Raw genomic sequence first — 16,642 nt, forward strand, 5'->3', positions numbered from 1 at the left:
CTGACATTCACTTCAGGTGACTAAGTGCGATTAATTGTCACAGGCACTGGCCGTTTCAATTAGACGTTTTGATCGTCAACCAGATCGTATCACGCTACGCTGCTGTTTTCTTGAAGCGAGACGTTGCGGTAGACAAGGAGACACTAGTCTTCGTTCTCTGCCGTCTGACATTGGTCACGTGATCATCCCACTGCTTTGGGATCGAGTTCCTACAACCCGTTATCAAGGAGCAGAGGACCTCTCTTCGTGACAATTCCTACACTACACAGCAAATTGCAGCAAGCAGTAGAATGAAATCAGATGGGGAAATGGGAACCTCAAAAACTGTAAGGGCGCCACTAAGCGGAGTAAAAGGTAGCCCGGGGAGGTCTTCTAGGCATGCCAGCCGAAGGAGTTCTGCGACGAAACGCAAGTGAGCCGAACAGAAGTTCAAATAATTATGAGACCTATGGAACGAGCTCCGAAAGATTCGTTGTCGATTTTCCCCATCCAGTTTATCCTCCACTGCCAAACTCCAGGTAACCAGTGACCATGTGGAGACTAAACGCCAGCTAAACCTTGAACTCAATCTCCTAGCTTGGTATTTGCCCCTGCATACTATGGCTCAAGCCAGAGTAGAAATTCGCTTTCGACTGGAAGGGGATTGCCCAGCGAAGTGCGTATGCTCGTGCCGAAGGATATAATCGTGATCGACGGGACGTTGACATGTGTTACGTCCTATAGATACGCGTTGTTAGCTACGGGCTATCATACAAGCTGGCCAGAGTGTCCACAAGAGTACTTTTCGAAGGGTAGCAACGAGAAGGGAGTCAGGACATAGGAGTTTGAGAGAAATACCGGTATCATCAAGACACATTGCTCGCAAAGTCAGGTAGCTGATCCACACACCAATTAGACTTATGCACACACTAACAATGCCAAAAGCGGTGCTGATAGAATCTGAGGAGCCTGCTGAGAGTATTACAAATTAGCCATCGTTGCACGGGGGTGGACGGTGTGGGAGGATGCGCAAGGCTGAAGTGAGAGAATTGAGCTTTGCACGTGGTGGCTTCCCCTGAGACAACTTACCCATTGTTTGTTTTGACTGGATCAAATCCAGTGACCAAATGCGACTTGTACGAAGAAAGGCTCGAAAATTTTCGATGCGGGTTTACATCTTTATACATCATACCGGAGGAGGAATGATGGGGACAGGTCCATGGGCTTCTGGGAGGGGTTGGCCGTGTTATCGTTGTTTTCGCATGCGCAAGGATTGTGACACCCACTTGGTATTAGACCACGGTGTCGATTGGCTGTGTTTCGTGCAGGCTTCCTGGATTTGTGAGGGACTCCCAGTGTGTCGCCTCATGTCAGCCTACAAATGAGCGACGGCAAGTTGAGCGCCCTTTTTTGAGCCAATAGAACTAAGCGATCCTCCAGTTCACCCCACACAAAGATTCGGTTACGTGCGAGATTTCCGGGCGCTGACCCTGGGTGACGAAAAAGGAAAGATCAATAGGCGCAGAAACGCCAAAACGCCACAATTGGTTAGCTCAAATATGCGCTCACACGGCAGCGAGGGCATTATCGAGTTTGAAACATTTCCCCTACCTCCCCAGGCAACACAAAGAGCTTTCCATCAGCTACCTCAACGGTCGCGATTCTAAGAGGCGTCTATAATGTCGGCAGCGTAGGAGGAACAGATCCATCCGTAACATCTTTCGTGGCCAGGCTACCGCAGGCCTTGATTTGGCGCACTCAGTGAAGGTTGTTGCATTTTGGAGAGCAATGGAGTCACTAAGCAAGCCTCACCAGCAACCGGAAGTAAATCAACTTAACTAGAATTTCTAGCACGATAGTAACCTTGAACTATAAGCCAGAAGCCAGATATGGGAGCCTTGTCCGACTAAGAGAAATGCAGAACGTAATCTCACTTCTCGGACAGGATAGGTCAATTGGGTTAAGGCTACGTAAACAATCTGACTCCAGCGCTGCAACCGAAAGCCAAGGAAGGAGCTTGCCATAAATAATAGATGAAGGAATTGGCGCCGGAGACCGCTAGTCATGTGTTGTTGACCGAGTGGACGAAGTGGAAAGAGTCTTGAACGGGAACCACAATGTCGAAGTATAAAATAAAGGACGTTGCTTTCTGAGAAGTAGCGAATAGCGATGCTCTTCACGCCACCTTCAGATCTCTATTTCCAGGCCCTTGTTGCTGAGACGACGGGAAGAGATGCGTATGAAGATGCTGAAAAACAGGTTCATGATCATCTCCACGCACTCGCCGATGCCGCTCATCTATCGAGGAAACTTGTGAGCATTGGGCCTTGCGGAGATAAAAGGAGAGAACAGAAAAACGTACACCTTTCCAATGTCATAGAGCGTAAAGTAAGACATGCAATAATGACGCCAACGAAACTGAGGCTTGCACCGATAAGTCCGAAGACAATTGCGATTGCTGCGTCTGAGGAGACTATTAGGGAGTCAGAGAAGTGGTGGGTAGTAAAAACGATCACGAGAACGTATATGAAGCCGCGAGGCTGGAGTCAAGTGACAATTGCACGTGATGACACTTCTCTGGCAACCTCGGATGGAGATGTGCAGGCGCTTACCCATGATTGCTTGACTCGAAATAATCTTTAACGTTTGGGTATTTGTTTGATGAGAGGTGGGCTCGAAAGAGCGGTGCTCGAGAGAATATATAGAACTAAATAAATGGGTGACCAGCCTTGGTGGTTCGAGCTCGCGCTGTGGGAACAAGGGTAAACCTGTACTCAACCTCATCCCCCACGAAAGTTTAGGCTTCAACACCCTTATGTGATTCGTCAGCACTGCCACAGCCACTTTGCCCCAGCATCACCAACCCGCGCCTTTCCGTCCGTTACAACGTATCAGGGCTATCAAATATCCGTTGAGCTGCCACCAGGGACGAATTTCCGTGATCAAATATACCGCAAAATTGCAGCAAATCAGAGGTCTTAAATCAATGAATCTGGCGATATGATTTGCTGATTCAGTTCGCTTAGATGTGCACGGGCCAATTCGTCCCTGGTGGCAGCGCAGCGGATAGCGAGACCAGAAAGCCAACAGCACGAGCTTTCACCCTTCACTCCCTGTCTATTTCTGACTGGGTTCAAGGCTTATTTCCATTTCACCGTTGCATCTTATTTCCGTTCTTGGACAAGCGACCCAGCTTGTGGCACGAAGGCGGGCGGCATTAGAAATCGTCCATCCGCTAAAAAGCGAGGAACACCGGATCTCAATGCAACCCCTAAAACTCTTTAAAACAACTTTGTGAGGTAGAAAAGAAGCATATCTAACTTTTATGGAATTTTCTCGATAATTAAATATAATACGGAATTACGAGAATTTTATATGTATATATATTGCGAGAGTCAAGGTTGTGCGCGCCCTCGCTTAGCGAATTGGTCGAGTTTTAATGCCGCCCGCCTTCGTAGACCAATCATAACTCAACAGCCTTGCAGCCGTTGATCTGACCCAATACGGCGAAGGGTAGGGCTGAGATCGAGACATAGTGCTTTGGGGAAGTACTGATTTCGGGAGTCATGGGTTCGTAGTGTTAAGTAATACTAATAGCGCTAATAAAGCCGAAGAATATGCTAATGAACCCGAAGGCGATGCTAATTGCGGCGTCTGTGGAGACTGGGTCCCAGTAAGCAAACTAATCGAAGGAAATAGAGGGCAGTATCGAGACGAGCACCAGAGTCGCAGAATCCTCGTCGTTATACAAAGTACATTTGTGGAAGACCCACCCATTGTTGAGCTAATTGAGCTGTGGTTGAGAACTGGAGCAAGCTGAACAGAAGAATAGAACGAGGGGCTGCGAAAGAGTGACCGCAAGCTAAGTTCCTAAGCGTCCTTGCTGTTGGAGTATTTGATGATTTGAGCTGCGGATTTTGAAGATTATGAGAGCTGAAAATGCTGCTGGGATGGCGCACTCGCGGATTCGAGGTGTTCGCGTTGTTTACGATGCAGGTCTGCAGAGCCGAGTGAAAACGGAGAAACGTGCTGGGAGTTTCTAGTTGTGCATCTCAATGCAACTTGAACGTTTTCGAGCCAGCGGTTGTGATTCTGAGATAAGGTTAGTCGCTGAGAAAGCATAAAGAGAAAGGTGCACAGGGCTGCGGCAAGGATGGGAGACGCCAAGGGGTTGCTTCACGTGATTGCCATAGAACATAACTTACCAAATTTTACTGGTTTTTGATCGAGTGGAAAGCTCCAAATAAAATAATGCATTAGAGAAGAGGGAACAAAAGTGGCGGCGAGGGTCAGCAGCTTTATGTGCCCTGCAAGAGAAAATTCGTCTGCACGTGTTTCTGCCAGTCATCAGGTTGGTGCCGCACTTAACTTACGTTCCAGAGGCACGTACTGCGCGGTGGAACGCAGAATTTCTCCCGTATTCCATCAACCTATAGGAATACGTAAAGGGAGGGTGACCCATTTTCCTTTGTACTTTTAGCGCCGGAAGTACCACCCCGCGCCACGTTCAAGCGTTCCACGAAGGGTGTGCATCGTTCTCCCATCAATATGCCCAGATCAGGATAGCCAGCAACGCAAGAGGCTTGAAACTCACGCAAGGCATTCTCGGCGTGGAACGGCCATTCTGACGCAGGCTGGCAAGCCCTCGACCAGTTACAACAGGAAGCCACAATGGAATTGACAGAAGGGACGGTCTGACAGTCACGTGACTATCTCTGGCATCTCCGACGAATTCAATGAACTTTGAACGGCATTTATAACTATATGACTATACTCTTAGAAATTACTCTCTATAAATGCACTACGATCATCATTACTTGGTCCTTGAAGCTCTTTGCCTCAATCCTTCACCCTCAGATAATGAGATGAGATGCATATGCTCATGACGAAGAACCTCACGATGGTCATATACTCGCTGGCTTCGCTCATCTGTTTTAGCACTCTATCAACATAGACACTTGAACAGAATGTGGACTCAAGCTGGTAAAGAGGGGAGGGGAGCGCACTCATCATGAAGCGTAACGTAAGGCATGCAATGGCGACCCCGGCGAAGCTGATAATTGCTCCGACGAGCCCGAAGACGATTGCGATTGCAGCATCTGGAGACACTAGTCGGGAGTTATTAAAGAGTTGTAGGATTGGCTGATGGTAAAGAAGGGATGAGAAGAGGCGAGGCTGACGGAATGGTGGGGTGTGCACGTGATGGATATTGCTGTGGCGGCCCGACACTTGGAAGGCGCGGTAGGGGGGGTGCTTACCCATGATTGGCTCGAACTGGTTTGATTCTTGAAGATTGGCTGCGCAATCACGGAGAATTGAACTGGAAAGAGCGGTTGTATATATAGCGCAATAGAGGAGAGATGTCAAGATCAATCCAACTGACTGGAACCCTGGCCGCATTGAACAAACCCTGCAACTTTGTGCGGACTAACTTGAAGCGGTTTTTTGGCTTCAGATGCATGGCGTTGACCAATTGCGACTGCATGAAACTGACGGTGAGCTGTGTGTTGATCTGGAGGCTCTGATTGAGGTCGGGTCCCGCAGCAGCTGAGCCACCCGAGCCTCCGACACTCATCAATTTCGCGATGCCACACCACGGCTGGGCGCGCGCGGTCGTCATGAGGGGATCCCCCTCGGATTAACGGTGCTCATCCGCAGGCCAACGCACACATGCTCTGAAATGGGTGTGCTTTGCTGCAAGCCAACAGATCTCAACCTATGGGAAGGAGCCGGGCAGACCAATCAAATTCCTTGCTGTCTGCCACAAACGACGTTTGTGCTGCATATCGCTTGATATGATTCGCTGCTTCGTCCAGGTAGCTCAGACAAGTGCAGCAACCCACTCACCACATGGCCGTGCGGGAGAATGGAGGTCGGGTCGAGGGGTGCGAGGCGTGTGAGGCGTATGTGACAGTGCCCGAAATGCGTTAGTTTATGAGCGGGAAATGGTTGGAATTTGACAACTTGGACTTTACGCTCGAGATGGTGGTCGAGAGTGCCGGGTTGGCATTCGAGCTGAAGGTCGATGGATTTAGATATGGGAGAGTGGAGGCGGAGTTCCATTGAGTGCGTGTTGTGTAGGCGAGAGGCCATGAAGCGCAGCTGGACGGACAGCTGAGCAACCGCAGAGAGCAGCAGAAATACTTGCGATGGATGGACGTGCCTTTAATGTTCAATCCATAAATGGACAGCGATTGGTAGTGCTCTCCTGGCTCGGCCGGCCTCATAGCCAGGACCAGAGCTACGGGAATTGGTGCAGCCCCAGGGCACGGCAGGGCCAAGGCCGAAGTCCTGTTTGTCTGTCTGGCTGTCTTGCGGCCTTGCGATCTTGTAGCCTTATGGTCTGGCTATCTGGCTATCTGGATGTGGCCCGCGACTGCACCCAACGGTGCCGTCAGCCTTGTCAGAACTCAGGACGGATCGCCCACCTGGAGCGACTCGGATGATCGAATCGTATAGTACGGCAGGCAGGCAGCGACAGGAAATCCCTGGGCCAGGGGGCGCACCCTTGGAGGCCGCAGCGAGTGTTTCGGCGCGGTGGTGTGCACGGCTGGGCGGTGATTGATCAGGACCATGCCCCCGGACCCGACATTTTGGTTGGGCCCAGAAGCCACACGGGCCAATGAGAGCAGCGGCCGGTGCATGGCGGCAGGCGCCGAAGACGAGCCAATATTAGCTACTTTTTACGCCGACTAACACCAGAGAGAGATGAGTGAATAACTGGGCAGCCTTGCAGCAGATGCTCTGTCCTAACATATGGGCGGCTTCACTCATTGTGTTATGGTTAGTCGCCACTAGCCGAAACGAAGAGAGCCAGCATTACACTTCCTGCAGCCAGGAAGTTGCACGGTGGCGACAATCACCATCCTGAAACGGGAAGCGATGTAATGAATAGCCAGCACTAGTCCCAAGCATCCGTCCATGCTTGGCATTCAGTCGAGCGCTCGTTCCGAATTTCATGAGGACTGACTTGGACTTCCACTACGACTTTGTGATCGAGTTTCTTTTTTTAAGACCGCGTACTCGAAGAGCCTTCCAGTTCTCAGAATTATATCCGAATTTTTTGGTAATTTGCGATACGCGATACGAAGCAAGCAGAATAGCAGGATAGCAAAGGAACAATAGAAGAGAGGAGCCACTCGGCTGATGACTGGGCAGTAAAGAGAAGGCGCCATAGCCTTGCTAGCTCAAGCCGGGTTTGCAATGACGTCTAATCGACCAACGTTTGCAAGTGAAGACGATATCTACGGAACGGTCTTTGCATGGCAGAAGCTAGCTATTGTTTCCGTCGAGTGCCGATAAAATGAGCCGACTTGTCCTAACATAAAACACCTCGAAAACCTAAGCACTCTATTAAACGCCTTTTGCTTCTCGAACTCCATTCACTCCTTTATTTGTTTGAAATGTTTGTCGTAGTTCGATCCATAGGAAAAAATCACCTCTGAGGCGAGGCGAAGGGATCGATAAAAGTATGCTCGTGTCGAAGGATTTGCTCGCGGACTGGAGAAATTCGGTTATTCTTATTCTCTGCGTATAGGTTTATTAGCTCTGTGCTGAAATTAATGGTAATCGAGTATTAAGTAGTGAGAGAGTAAGGGACAGTGAAGGCTAGGGGTAAAGTTGGGATGTGGTACCGATTTCGAGTGTCATTGCGCGTAGCGTTAAGTAGTTGATAATAGCGCCAACGAGGCCGATGAGTGTGCTAATGAGCCCGAAGGCGATGCTGATTGCGGCATCTGAGGATACTTGGGAGAGATTGTTGTTAGATTATTATTGTGAGTAAGGCTGAGGTGAGAAATCCATGATGCGTGGAGTGAGGCTTGCACGTGATGGCTCTTGCTTGACCATGAGGAAAGATAGCTAACCCATTTTTAGTTGCTGAAAAGTCGCGGCGGAGGTGATGCAGTTAATGAAGAAAGATGAGGGCAAGGAAATTTTCGACGCGAGTCTGCATCTTTATAATAATGCACAGGGCGTTGAGTGAAAATGATAACGGAGAGTGGAAGACTTCTAGCGGGGTTGAAGACTTCCAGCGGGGTTGAAGACTTCTAGTGGGGTTGAAGACTTCAAGCGAGAGTTGAAGACTTCAAGCGAGAGTTGAAGACTCCAAGCGAGAGTTGAAATTGTTTAAGCGAGGGTGAAAATGATTTTTGGGGGTTGAAAATCATAACCGAGGGGTAAACGAGGTTTCGCGGACAACAAGCAACGCAGAAGTCAACCGCCGCATTGCGTGGCACTGCGGCCTTGCTGAGTAAATCTGACTCGCAATGAATCCTGTCCATACCGTAGCAGTAGAGGCGCAGATCGCTTGCCAAAGAAGGGGAGGATTGTAGACAAACACCCCTGCTTGTCTACATCCCCTGCCAATTGTAATGGGGGTGTAACTGTTATCGGTGCCCAGCTCACTGGCCCGGCTACTGCCTTTGAAAGCCATTCAGCTCCCTCAACCTCTCAGCCTCTTACTTGAGAGGGGTATTGCCGACTGACCTTAGAATATGAAGGTGAAATGAGGGGTATATTGCGAAAGACGGTCGCGACAACGTATCGGCGGAGCCTTGCCCTGGCAAGAGGATAATGAAGGGGGCATTCGCACGACTTAGATAGCAGCCAAGTCAATTTATTCTCCCAAGGCTCTGAGAATCAACTGACACCACCTGCAGACCAACGAAGGACAATTCGCAGCCTCGCAAGCCGCAGATAAACGAGGCCAATCGGGCACAACCTGAACCGCCACCGGGAAAAAGGTCGATTCTCTGAGATCGATGGCCTGCACCATCATCGTACCGCCAGCCTACCTCAACCCACCTAAACAGATATTCTGGCTGCTTTCGAAGATGAACACCACGCTCGCCCTGCATCGCAGACCGCAAGGAGATCTGCTCCCAATTCAACCGTGGATTTGACTAGGGTTGGTTGGAAAGCAAGACGCCCTAGCTCCGGATGCCCAACCCAATTCCCATTCAGTGAATGTCGGGCTAGACAGGGCCCATTAGATCCCGTGATGCCCGGCAGCTAACAGCATCACAAAACCGATAAAGGGATCTCACTGCCTCACTTGGAACAGGGATCACTACTCGCCAGCGCTCCACAACCCAAGGGCATAATATTCTCGAATAATCACGTGAGTAAACTTCCTCGCGGTCCGGAAGAACTTTCTTCCTTGTCCCGTGTGAACTCGATCACAAGTAAAAGCGAACTCGTCAAGCATGAACACCGCTCTCCCAGACTGCGTCCCAGCAAACGGAAGACCTACAACCTTGTAACTGATGATATTCTGGCCTTGCGTATGAACGACTTCCGCCAATTAGGCAATACCGAACGCAATCGCAGCTCATAATCGTCGGAAGAAAGTAAGCGCGAGATATGCGAGAGTGTCAAGTACTACAAAAAGATAGCCGTACAGGCTGATGTTCTGACCTAGCAGATTGGCGGTCTTCCCCAAATGCGAAATGTCGAAGGACCACGTTTCAAAACCAAAGGCCAACGCGACGCTATACTTCGTACAGTTTCTTGCAGCTCTGCTCGCTACCTCATCTGACCGGTATTGATCATGGATAACTAGCACCATACGTAGCAAGCCACAGACTACACCAAAGATCGGCGTGGAGTAGGTGACACCATAGTAGACAGAGGACCGTTTTAAAAGGTCACGCTGATTGTGCGCTTGAGCCCCCAAGGCCTCGTCTTCAAGGAGACTTCCCGTCTTGAAGACAATTTTGAAGCCCGTTGACAGTGCGCCACAACAATCACGAAGAAGTCAGAACAACAATACAGGAATTAACGATGGGAGATAGGTGCCACTTGGCTGGTAAAGGGGCCTTGCGGGGGAAGCCTTTCTAGCTTTGCTAGCTCAAGCTGATTCTACAACGATTGCCAGACGAATATTAATTCAAGCCATAACGGAATCAATGGAAGGAGCTCTAAGACATCCATCGGCACTGTTTTGGCCATCCAATTCATCCATCCAATTTTACAAAGTGGAAAGCATTTGGGTATCCGACACGAAAACTAACGCCAGCTACCAGTAGCCCTCGAAGCCCGAACTCCGTCCTCATAGCCGCAACTTGGTATTATCGTCGGCGTCTCATGCCATCCAAGGAACCCGTCTCCGATGCCATGCGAAGGGAACGACGAAAGAGTGTTCGTGTCGAAGGATTCGCTCGTGGTCGATAGGCAGTTGGTTGTTATTATTTGCTTAGAACCCGTGTAAGCCATGAACTGCCATGAGCTGAACTGAAAGTCCCCCTCTTTTCTCTCACCCTCTTGAGAGAAGGGAAGGAGAGCGAGGGTGGGGGAAGTTGAGAACAGGGACGCACTAGTATCAAGACTCATTGCTCGAAGGGTGAGGTAGCTGATCCAGACGCCGATTAGGCTAATGGACACACTGATAAGCCCAAAGGCGATGGTGATAGCTGTGTCCGAAGAGCCTTGAGGGAGAGCGTCAGTAAGCTGTGTGGGTCTGAGAGGACTAAATTGAAGGAAGTGCGGGCAGGGGCGAGACGAGGACGGGGCAGTGGAGTAAGGCTTGCTATAACTTTACTCGCTCCTTCGTGGGCCAAGACAACTCACCCATGTTGGGAATGTCTGCAACTGAACACGCGCGCTGACAGTCTCGATAGTAGGAAAGGAGAAAGGGTGGGTCGGTTCAACTTCTTTATAAGGCGTGAAGAGTGGTATTAGCAAGAAGGCTTGGCTGGGTAGGGGAGGCAGGCCGAGAGGGCTGCCAAGTTAGTTCCCCACGTTCGGTTTGTGGGAATTTGCGTACTTACTGAGGCGTCGTAGCTGTCGAAATGTGAAGGAAAGCGAGCCAATCATCTTCTTCAATTTGGTTCTCTCCGCAGCTCGGGTTGTACGAGCGACGCAGGATATGGCGCAGCAAAGGCCATGATCCACACCGACGGCAGACGTATCTTCGATTCCGCTAATCGAAGGGAGCCTTAGCGGAGTGTATTACAAGCGAACTGGACTCCCCTTTAATACGCGAACATTATAAGAACGATTCACATAGCGGCAGGTTGCGTAACGGAAGAGACGATTTTCAGCGCCCCGATGACTTCAAGACAGCTGCTTGCAGACTCTTGCGATTTAGCATTGAAAGCTTATTGGACCTCAAGGGGGAAACGTCACCACTAGCAATGCGAATATCAAGCCATGACTTGAAGAGGGAGCTCACCGTTGGGGCAATGCAAGGGCTGGTTTTAAGCCGGTTAAGATCCTGACGCCTCAACCCATCCTAACAAACCAGATACAAATGAAAATCAGGCGGCGAAGTTGCGGATGTTGTCGGTGATCTCGCTAAAGTTGCACCCCCACGCCTTCACGCGACCAGGCGGGCGACGCCCGCCCTGGATCTGCATGGACGATTGCGTACCGTCAACTTGGTCGTCGTTGGTGCCCAGCGTGAGAGACAAAATGGTATGCACACGGCCAGCCTCCGCTTAAGATGAGCAAGTGACGCCGAGTACCAAGAAGCAAAGAACCGGAGAAAGGATTATTGACATCCAGGTTCATTATTCCGGCGGCAATACTATTGGTCAATGCCGAGTCACGTGTTACCTCAAATTCTGGAAGAACTTTCTTCCTTCCGCTTTCCTCCCCAACCCCAAGCAGATTCAATTTGCCAAAAGCATGAACAACTCTCTCCCAAACTGCGTCCCAGCAAACGGAAGGCCCACAACCCGACCGTCCGCACCCTTGCCAGCTGTGGTCCTCAGAAACCAGCAACCCCGCACCTCGAAACGGAATTTGTTTGAAGGTCAGCCAAGCCTCTTCATCTCAACATGATTGACCACTGAGACGACCCCACTTGGTCGTGCATTGGTGTGCGTCATGTAGATTGGGGTAATGCGGTTGCGACTTCCTTTTTCCTTTCTTCGCAGTCCCAAGGAACGGACCAGTGCTCCGACTTGGAGACCGCACGTGATTTAAATCACGTGTTGTGGGAAGAAGAGTTTGGATGCTGGGACCCGAAGATGGAGAAGGGAGGTTGATCCCGAACTTAAGAGTTGCGGGATGAGGCGGTTTGTGGATTGGGCTGCAACCTAGCAGCGTCCCGCTCCCGTGGCAGCAATCGCAGATGCTCTCCTGCATGCGAGGGAGTGGACTTCCACTGCATGCACGTCTAGCCTCGAGGGGGTGAGCACGTCTGGAACCGCACCAACAGCCTCGCGCAAAACACCAACAATTTCCGACCCCACACCCGGAAGACGAGAAGCGCGTTAAGCTCAGCAGGTTTTACCCCTTTGGCGTGCATTGGGTTGAGAAGAGCGCGTCTGCGTGTTTTTATTTGTCGTGGTGTGGCGAATGGAGATGGACGGAGGGCGTTAAGCGCTGGTGTTAGACGCTGTGAAGTGAGTTGGTGACGGGCTTGGTGCGCTGATTGGGTGCGCGCGGATGCCTTACCCGTTCTGGAAACCTTGAGGCTGCGGCGAGGAGCTGCTCTGGGCTGCCATCGAGGCCGAGGCTGGTGTGTCTCTCTGGAGATGGGAGAGTGGGCGGGAGGAAGAGAAGAGTGGGCAAATGAGGGGCGATGAGGGCGATGAGGGCGATGAGGGAGATGAGGGAGATGAGGGCGATGAGGGCGATGAAGCGTGATGAAGGAGTGCTGCGTCTGTGTCGAAGTCGCGCACAGCAGGAGTGATATCATATGTCTGAGTCGTGAAGTCGTCCCTGCTTCGGTTGTGTCACCAGCGTGGTGTTGAAAGAAGAAAGGAATGCATTGGGAGGCGGTGAGAAGCGAGCTCTGATGACGACGGCTCCTCGGCTGCAAGCCTGCAAGCCTGCAAGCCTGCAAGGCATGACCGGGCGTCTGCGGTGTGGCCTCCCGTGCGATAAGATATCAATCATTCATGGCATCGCTAAGCGTCTGGCTGTTTGTCTGCTGCATTGCCGTAAAAATAGTTTCGAAGATGCATAAAATGAGTCCGCTCCCAGGGGCTGCACTCTGCTTGATGTTGTTGTTGGTTGATCTTGGGAGACGTCCAAGAAACGGGAATGCCCCCTTTTCAGACTGTGAGCTGGTGAAACACCATAATGACTGGTTTATCGAGCCGTGATACTTGATGCTTGGGGCCGGATGCAGTCGCTTGGTATCGGCGTCGTGTCCGCTCGAGCAGCCAGACTGCGCTGTGCTGGTCCTCCCTCGCCTTCTGCCAGTGCTGGCGACGTGTTGATGCTCACCAATTGCCACGGATCAGCAGCAGCAGCAGCAGCAGCAGCAGTGCTTTCCAGACACTTCGAGACCCGTGGGTCCATCTGATGTCTTGGCTTGCAAATCAACACTGAGGCAAACTCCTCGCAACGCAGAGCAAACCGTCCCAATCCACGTCCTGCGCGCTGAGTAATGCTCTCCTCCTCCTCCTCCTCCTTCTCCACCACCACCACTCACTCCCACCACCACCGCCGCCCCTCCAGCCAATGCATTTCCAATTGCTCGCTGCCGGCCCCAGCCGGGCCTAGAGATCAACGAACCAGCCCTCGCCGCCGCCATCCAGAACTCCCAGCCTGCATCTGCGCCTTCAGCCCAAGCAACGACGCTCTCGCTTGCTAGTGAATCCACAGTCCACTCGCTCCGCTTCCCCGTCGCTCGCTCAGTCGCTCCAGCCAAAGCAGCAGCAGGACTCGGACTCGCCTCGCCGCGAACCTCCCTCGCCCTCGCCCACGGGACTTGTCCGACGCAGCACAAAACGAAACAGCCTCCTCCTCCTCCCCTTTTACATACAAGCCTCTGCTATACGCAGTACACTCACTCACTCCCTCATCACAGCTCACCCTCTGCGGCTGCTTCGTCGTTGTGAGCAATTTTTCGAAACTGTGCCAACCCGGCGCTGCATTCTCTCTGGAGCGCGCCTGCCTCGCAATTTCGCCGGTAATCAAAGCACGGCCGTTTTCGTTCCTCGAGGCCCTGTCTCAGCGAGCAAAGCAAATCTCGACCTCAACCTCCGCCACAAACTTTCTTTCCTCACGACACCTCCCGACCATCACGACTCACACGACGACACGCCTGCATCCTCCCGGCGGAAACCGAGTCTGCGAGAGCCATACCGCAGATACCGTGGCAGAGAGTCGGCCGCATTGGACGAAGGAGTCCGGGTCCTGCGACACACTTAATTCCAACACCCTCGAGGGCAGCAATTCGGAGGAACCTCTCCTCTCCCCTCTCTCTCTCTCCCTCTCTCTCTCCACAGTATCACCGAGCTCCTGCTGCATCGATCCCATCGAGTCTCTGCTATCGATGTGTCTCGCTTGATATCTCACGGCCCGTTTGTACCATCATTCCACGTCCATGCCCACATCGTGATACCCCAAGGCTCGCGACATCCGATCACCTCCCGGGGCCAACTGACATCAAAACCATCACAACCTGCATCTCGCACACGCCGCCATCCCGAAATACATCTCGACCCGTTTGAGCAAGCTGCATCTGCTTGCCGGCCAAGGACTATAATCCCGCTCTTGGACGCCAGCTGAAACGCTCTTGACCAAGACACCCTCCTCCATTCACCGCGATTGTGCGGAACGACTCCATCATGAGGGAAGTCAATTTCAGCATCCCCAATGTCAACAAGGCATCGGTCGGCATCACCACCGCCTTGTATGACCGCCGAGCTCTCGATTGCACGTCGACGCTGCCGCTCATCAATTCTCTCAATCATCTCGCTTACCTGACCACCTCCTCGGCCCGGATAAGAGATATCCTCACCGTCGATGGAGGTGTCGAACGACTGGTATGCCTTCTTAAGGCGGGGCGGAGTAAGGATATGATGGACATGTGGAAGTGGAATCTGGCGTTTCAATGCGTGGTGAATATTGGAGTCCGAGGGTCGGAGAATGTGCGGACAAGAGTGGTGGAGGCAGACATGGTTCCCGTCATCGCTACAATACTCGACAATTACATCAAAGTGGTTGACAGATGTCGAGAGAAGGCGGAAGAAGCAAAGAAGGCACAAGAGCAGCGGCTCCACCACACCTCACGATCGAGTGAGCACAGAAGCTCCCACAAGGGGGCCTCATTTGGCAATCGTGCCTCCCGGTTTGAATCAGAATTTCGAGCATCTCGACGACAACCTCCGCCACCATCTATCGACATACCTGCTGCATTTGCGAACCCTCCTTTGACCGGTGGCTTGGATGCCATGGACACAACCCCGACTGGGCCTCAATTCGCTGTCACATCTCCTCCTGAGCGAACCACGTTCTCCGTCAATCGACACCATCACCACCACCACCATCACCATCACAGAGGTCAAGATGCCCGACAACACTTCTTACCCCCGTCTCGACACAACATCCAACCTCTTGCAACAGCAGTTCCATCGATGGACACAGCGGACGGATTCAACATCAGACCAGTTCGTGATGTGGATCGTCTGCCATCAATGGTTCCAGGTTTCCACGGCGGACTGACATCGCAGCCTGAATCTCCCACTACACCTCTTCCTCCTACTCAAATGCGTTCCCCGACTGTTCGTCCCACTGCTCTGTCAGCACCATCAATCCGATCACGAAGACGACCATCAATCCGACATCAAGCATCGCTAGTTGGAGAGTCGGAGGATCCAAATGCTGACAGCATGGCATCGGACGAATCTGGGGAACCAGAGATTTCCGCAGTCCCGGCGGATATTCAGACGACAGTCAACATTCAGGACATTACAATGGATGAGGGGGATAGCATGCTCACAGCTGTGGAGACTCCTCTGGGTTTGACAACACCGACCGTATCCGAAGCACAAGATGCAGGAACCTTCAACATCACTCACCGGTCTCCTCTTGATGGAAGCTTGATCAACGACGCCACAACTCCCACTGGCCCAACAATGGGTCTCTCACCTGCTCAACCAATTGCTGCGAACACTCCACCTGTGATGCCAAATGCCACAATTCCTCGATATCTCCTTGACCGTCCGACTCCTACAAACGGCCAAGTTCTTGCTGCGATGCCACGGGATGAGGATGTCCTGATGTCTTTGCAATTACTCGCATACGTCTCAAAATACTGCAATCTACGATCATATTTCCAGCGCTCACATCTCGTTCCGAAGCTCAAGATCGGCTCGGAATTACACCTTCTCGATATGGACGACACCAATCCATACTCGCCATCCTCGTCCTCTCCCATTGCTTCTGCCTGCGATTCCGAAGAAGAGGAATACCTCCTCCCAGACGATTTCAATATTTTCCCTCTCGTCGAGAAATTCACGGTTCGACACCATAGCCAGGATATGCAATACTGGGCAGGAGTTGTGATGAGGAATCTGTGCCGCAAGGACGACAGTCGAGGCGGGATTAGACAGTGCGCATACTATCAATGTGGGAAATGGGAGGAGTTCACAAGACAATTTGCCAAATGCCGACGATGCAGGAGGACGAAGTACTGCAGCAAGGAATGCCAGAAGAGTGCGTGGGTCTTCCACCGACATTGGTGTGTCGCTGCCACACAATAGCACAACCCAGATATCTCCCGCGCGAAGCTCTAGCTTGAAGCCAGAGAACGAAAGAACGACTTTCCTAATAGTTTAATGTCAACATCACACGAAACATCGAATCACATTGAATCAGCGAAGGATGCATCCACCGGACGAAGGAATGAAGCGGTTCCCTTTCTCTTTCTCTACATTATATCATCGACCGACGATTGTCGACGTCGACACGAAATGAAATC

General features: G+C 51.6%; 6 protein-coding genes across 6 annotated transcripts; 1 reads left to right on the forward strand and 5 right to left on the reverse strand.

Annotated features, from left to right (window-relative positions):
- Positions 1-416: 416 nt before the first annotated feature.
- K444DRAFT_613550 (uncharacterized protein) lies at positions 417-1,303 on the reverse strand. The gene is made up of 3 exons (XM_024880372.1): positions 1,069-1,303; positions 838-951; positions 417-717 (listed from the first exon to the last, which is right to left on the reverse strand). Exons 1-3 carry the CDS (start codon positions 1,070-1,072, stop codon positions 605-607), a joined length of 231 nt encoding a protein of 76 aa, XP_024735575.1. The 5' UTR covers positions 1,073-1,303; the 3' UTR covers positions 417-604.
- Positions 1,304-1,988: 685 nt separating this feature from the next.
- Positions 1,989-2,874, reverse strand: K444DRAFT_414586 (uncharacterized protein). The gene is made up of 3 exons (XM_024872645.1): positions 2,592-2,874; positions 2,342-2,452; positions 1,989-2,277 (listed from the first exon to the last, which is right to left on the reverse strand). The coding sequence occupies exons 1-3, from the start codon at positions 2,761-2,763 to the stop codon at positions 2,156-2,158; spliced, it is 405 nt and encodes a 134-aa protein (XP_024735576.1). The 5' UTR covers positions 2,764-2,874; the 3' UTR covers positions 1,989-2,155.
- Positions 2,875-4,638: 1,764 nt separating this feature from the next.
- Positions 4,639-5,550, reverse strand: K444DRAFT_414611 (uncharacterized protein). Its single transcript, XM_024872646.1, has 2 exons — positions 5,238-5,550; positions 4,639-5,087 (listed from the first exon to the last, which is right to left on the reverse strand). Exons 1-2 carry the CDS (start codon positions 5,377-5,379, stop codon positions 4,819-4,821), a joined length of 411 nt encoding a protein of 136 aa, XP_024735577.1. The 5' UTR covers positions 5,380-5,550; the 3' UTR covers positions 4,639-4,818.
- A 4,437-nt stretch (positions 5,551-9,987) lies between these two features.
- K444DRAFT_630379 (uncharacterized protein) lies at positions 9,988-10,552 on the reverse strand (the record flags this gene model as incomplete). Its single annotated transcript, XM_024883204.1, has 2 exons — positions 9,988-10,406; positions 10,549-10,552. 2 exons carry the CDS (start codon positions 10,550-10,552, stop codon positions 9,988-9,990), a joined length of 423 nt encoding a protein of 140 aa, XP_024735578.1.
- A 1,364-nt stretch (positions 10,553-11,916) lies between these two features.
- Positions 11,917-12,898, reverse strand: K444DRAFT_414722 (uncharacterized protein). The gene has a single exon (XM_024872647.1). It carries the CDS (start codon positions 12,623-12,625, stop codon positions 12,101-12,103), a length of 525 nt encoding a protein of 174 aa, XP_024735579.1. The 5' UTR covers positions 12,626-12,898; the 3' UTR covers positions 11,917-12,100.
- Positions 12,899-14,507: 1,609 nt separating this feature from the next.
- Positions 14,508-16,424, forward strand: K444DRAFT_630381 (uncharacterized protein; the record flags this gene model as incomplete). Its single annotated transcript, XM_024883205.1, has 1 exon — positions 14,508-16,424. The coding sequence occupies one exon, from the start codon at positions 14,508-14,510 to the stop codon at positions 16,422-16,424; it is 1,917 nt and encodes a 638-aa protein (XP_024735580.1).
- Between the last annotated feature and the right edge of the window lie 218 nt (positions 16,425-16,642).

The sequence above is a fragment of the Hyaloscypha bicolor genome, assembly GCF_002865645.1.
Source record: "Hyaloscypha bicolor E unplaced genomic scaffold K444scaffold_87, whole genome shotgun sequence".
NCBI lineage: Eukaryota > Fungi > Ascomycota > Leotiomycetes > Helotiales > Hyaloscyphaceae > Hyaloscypha > Hyaloscypha bicolor.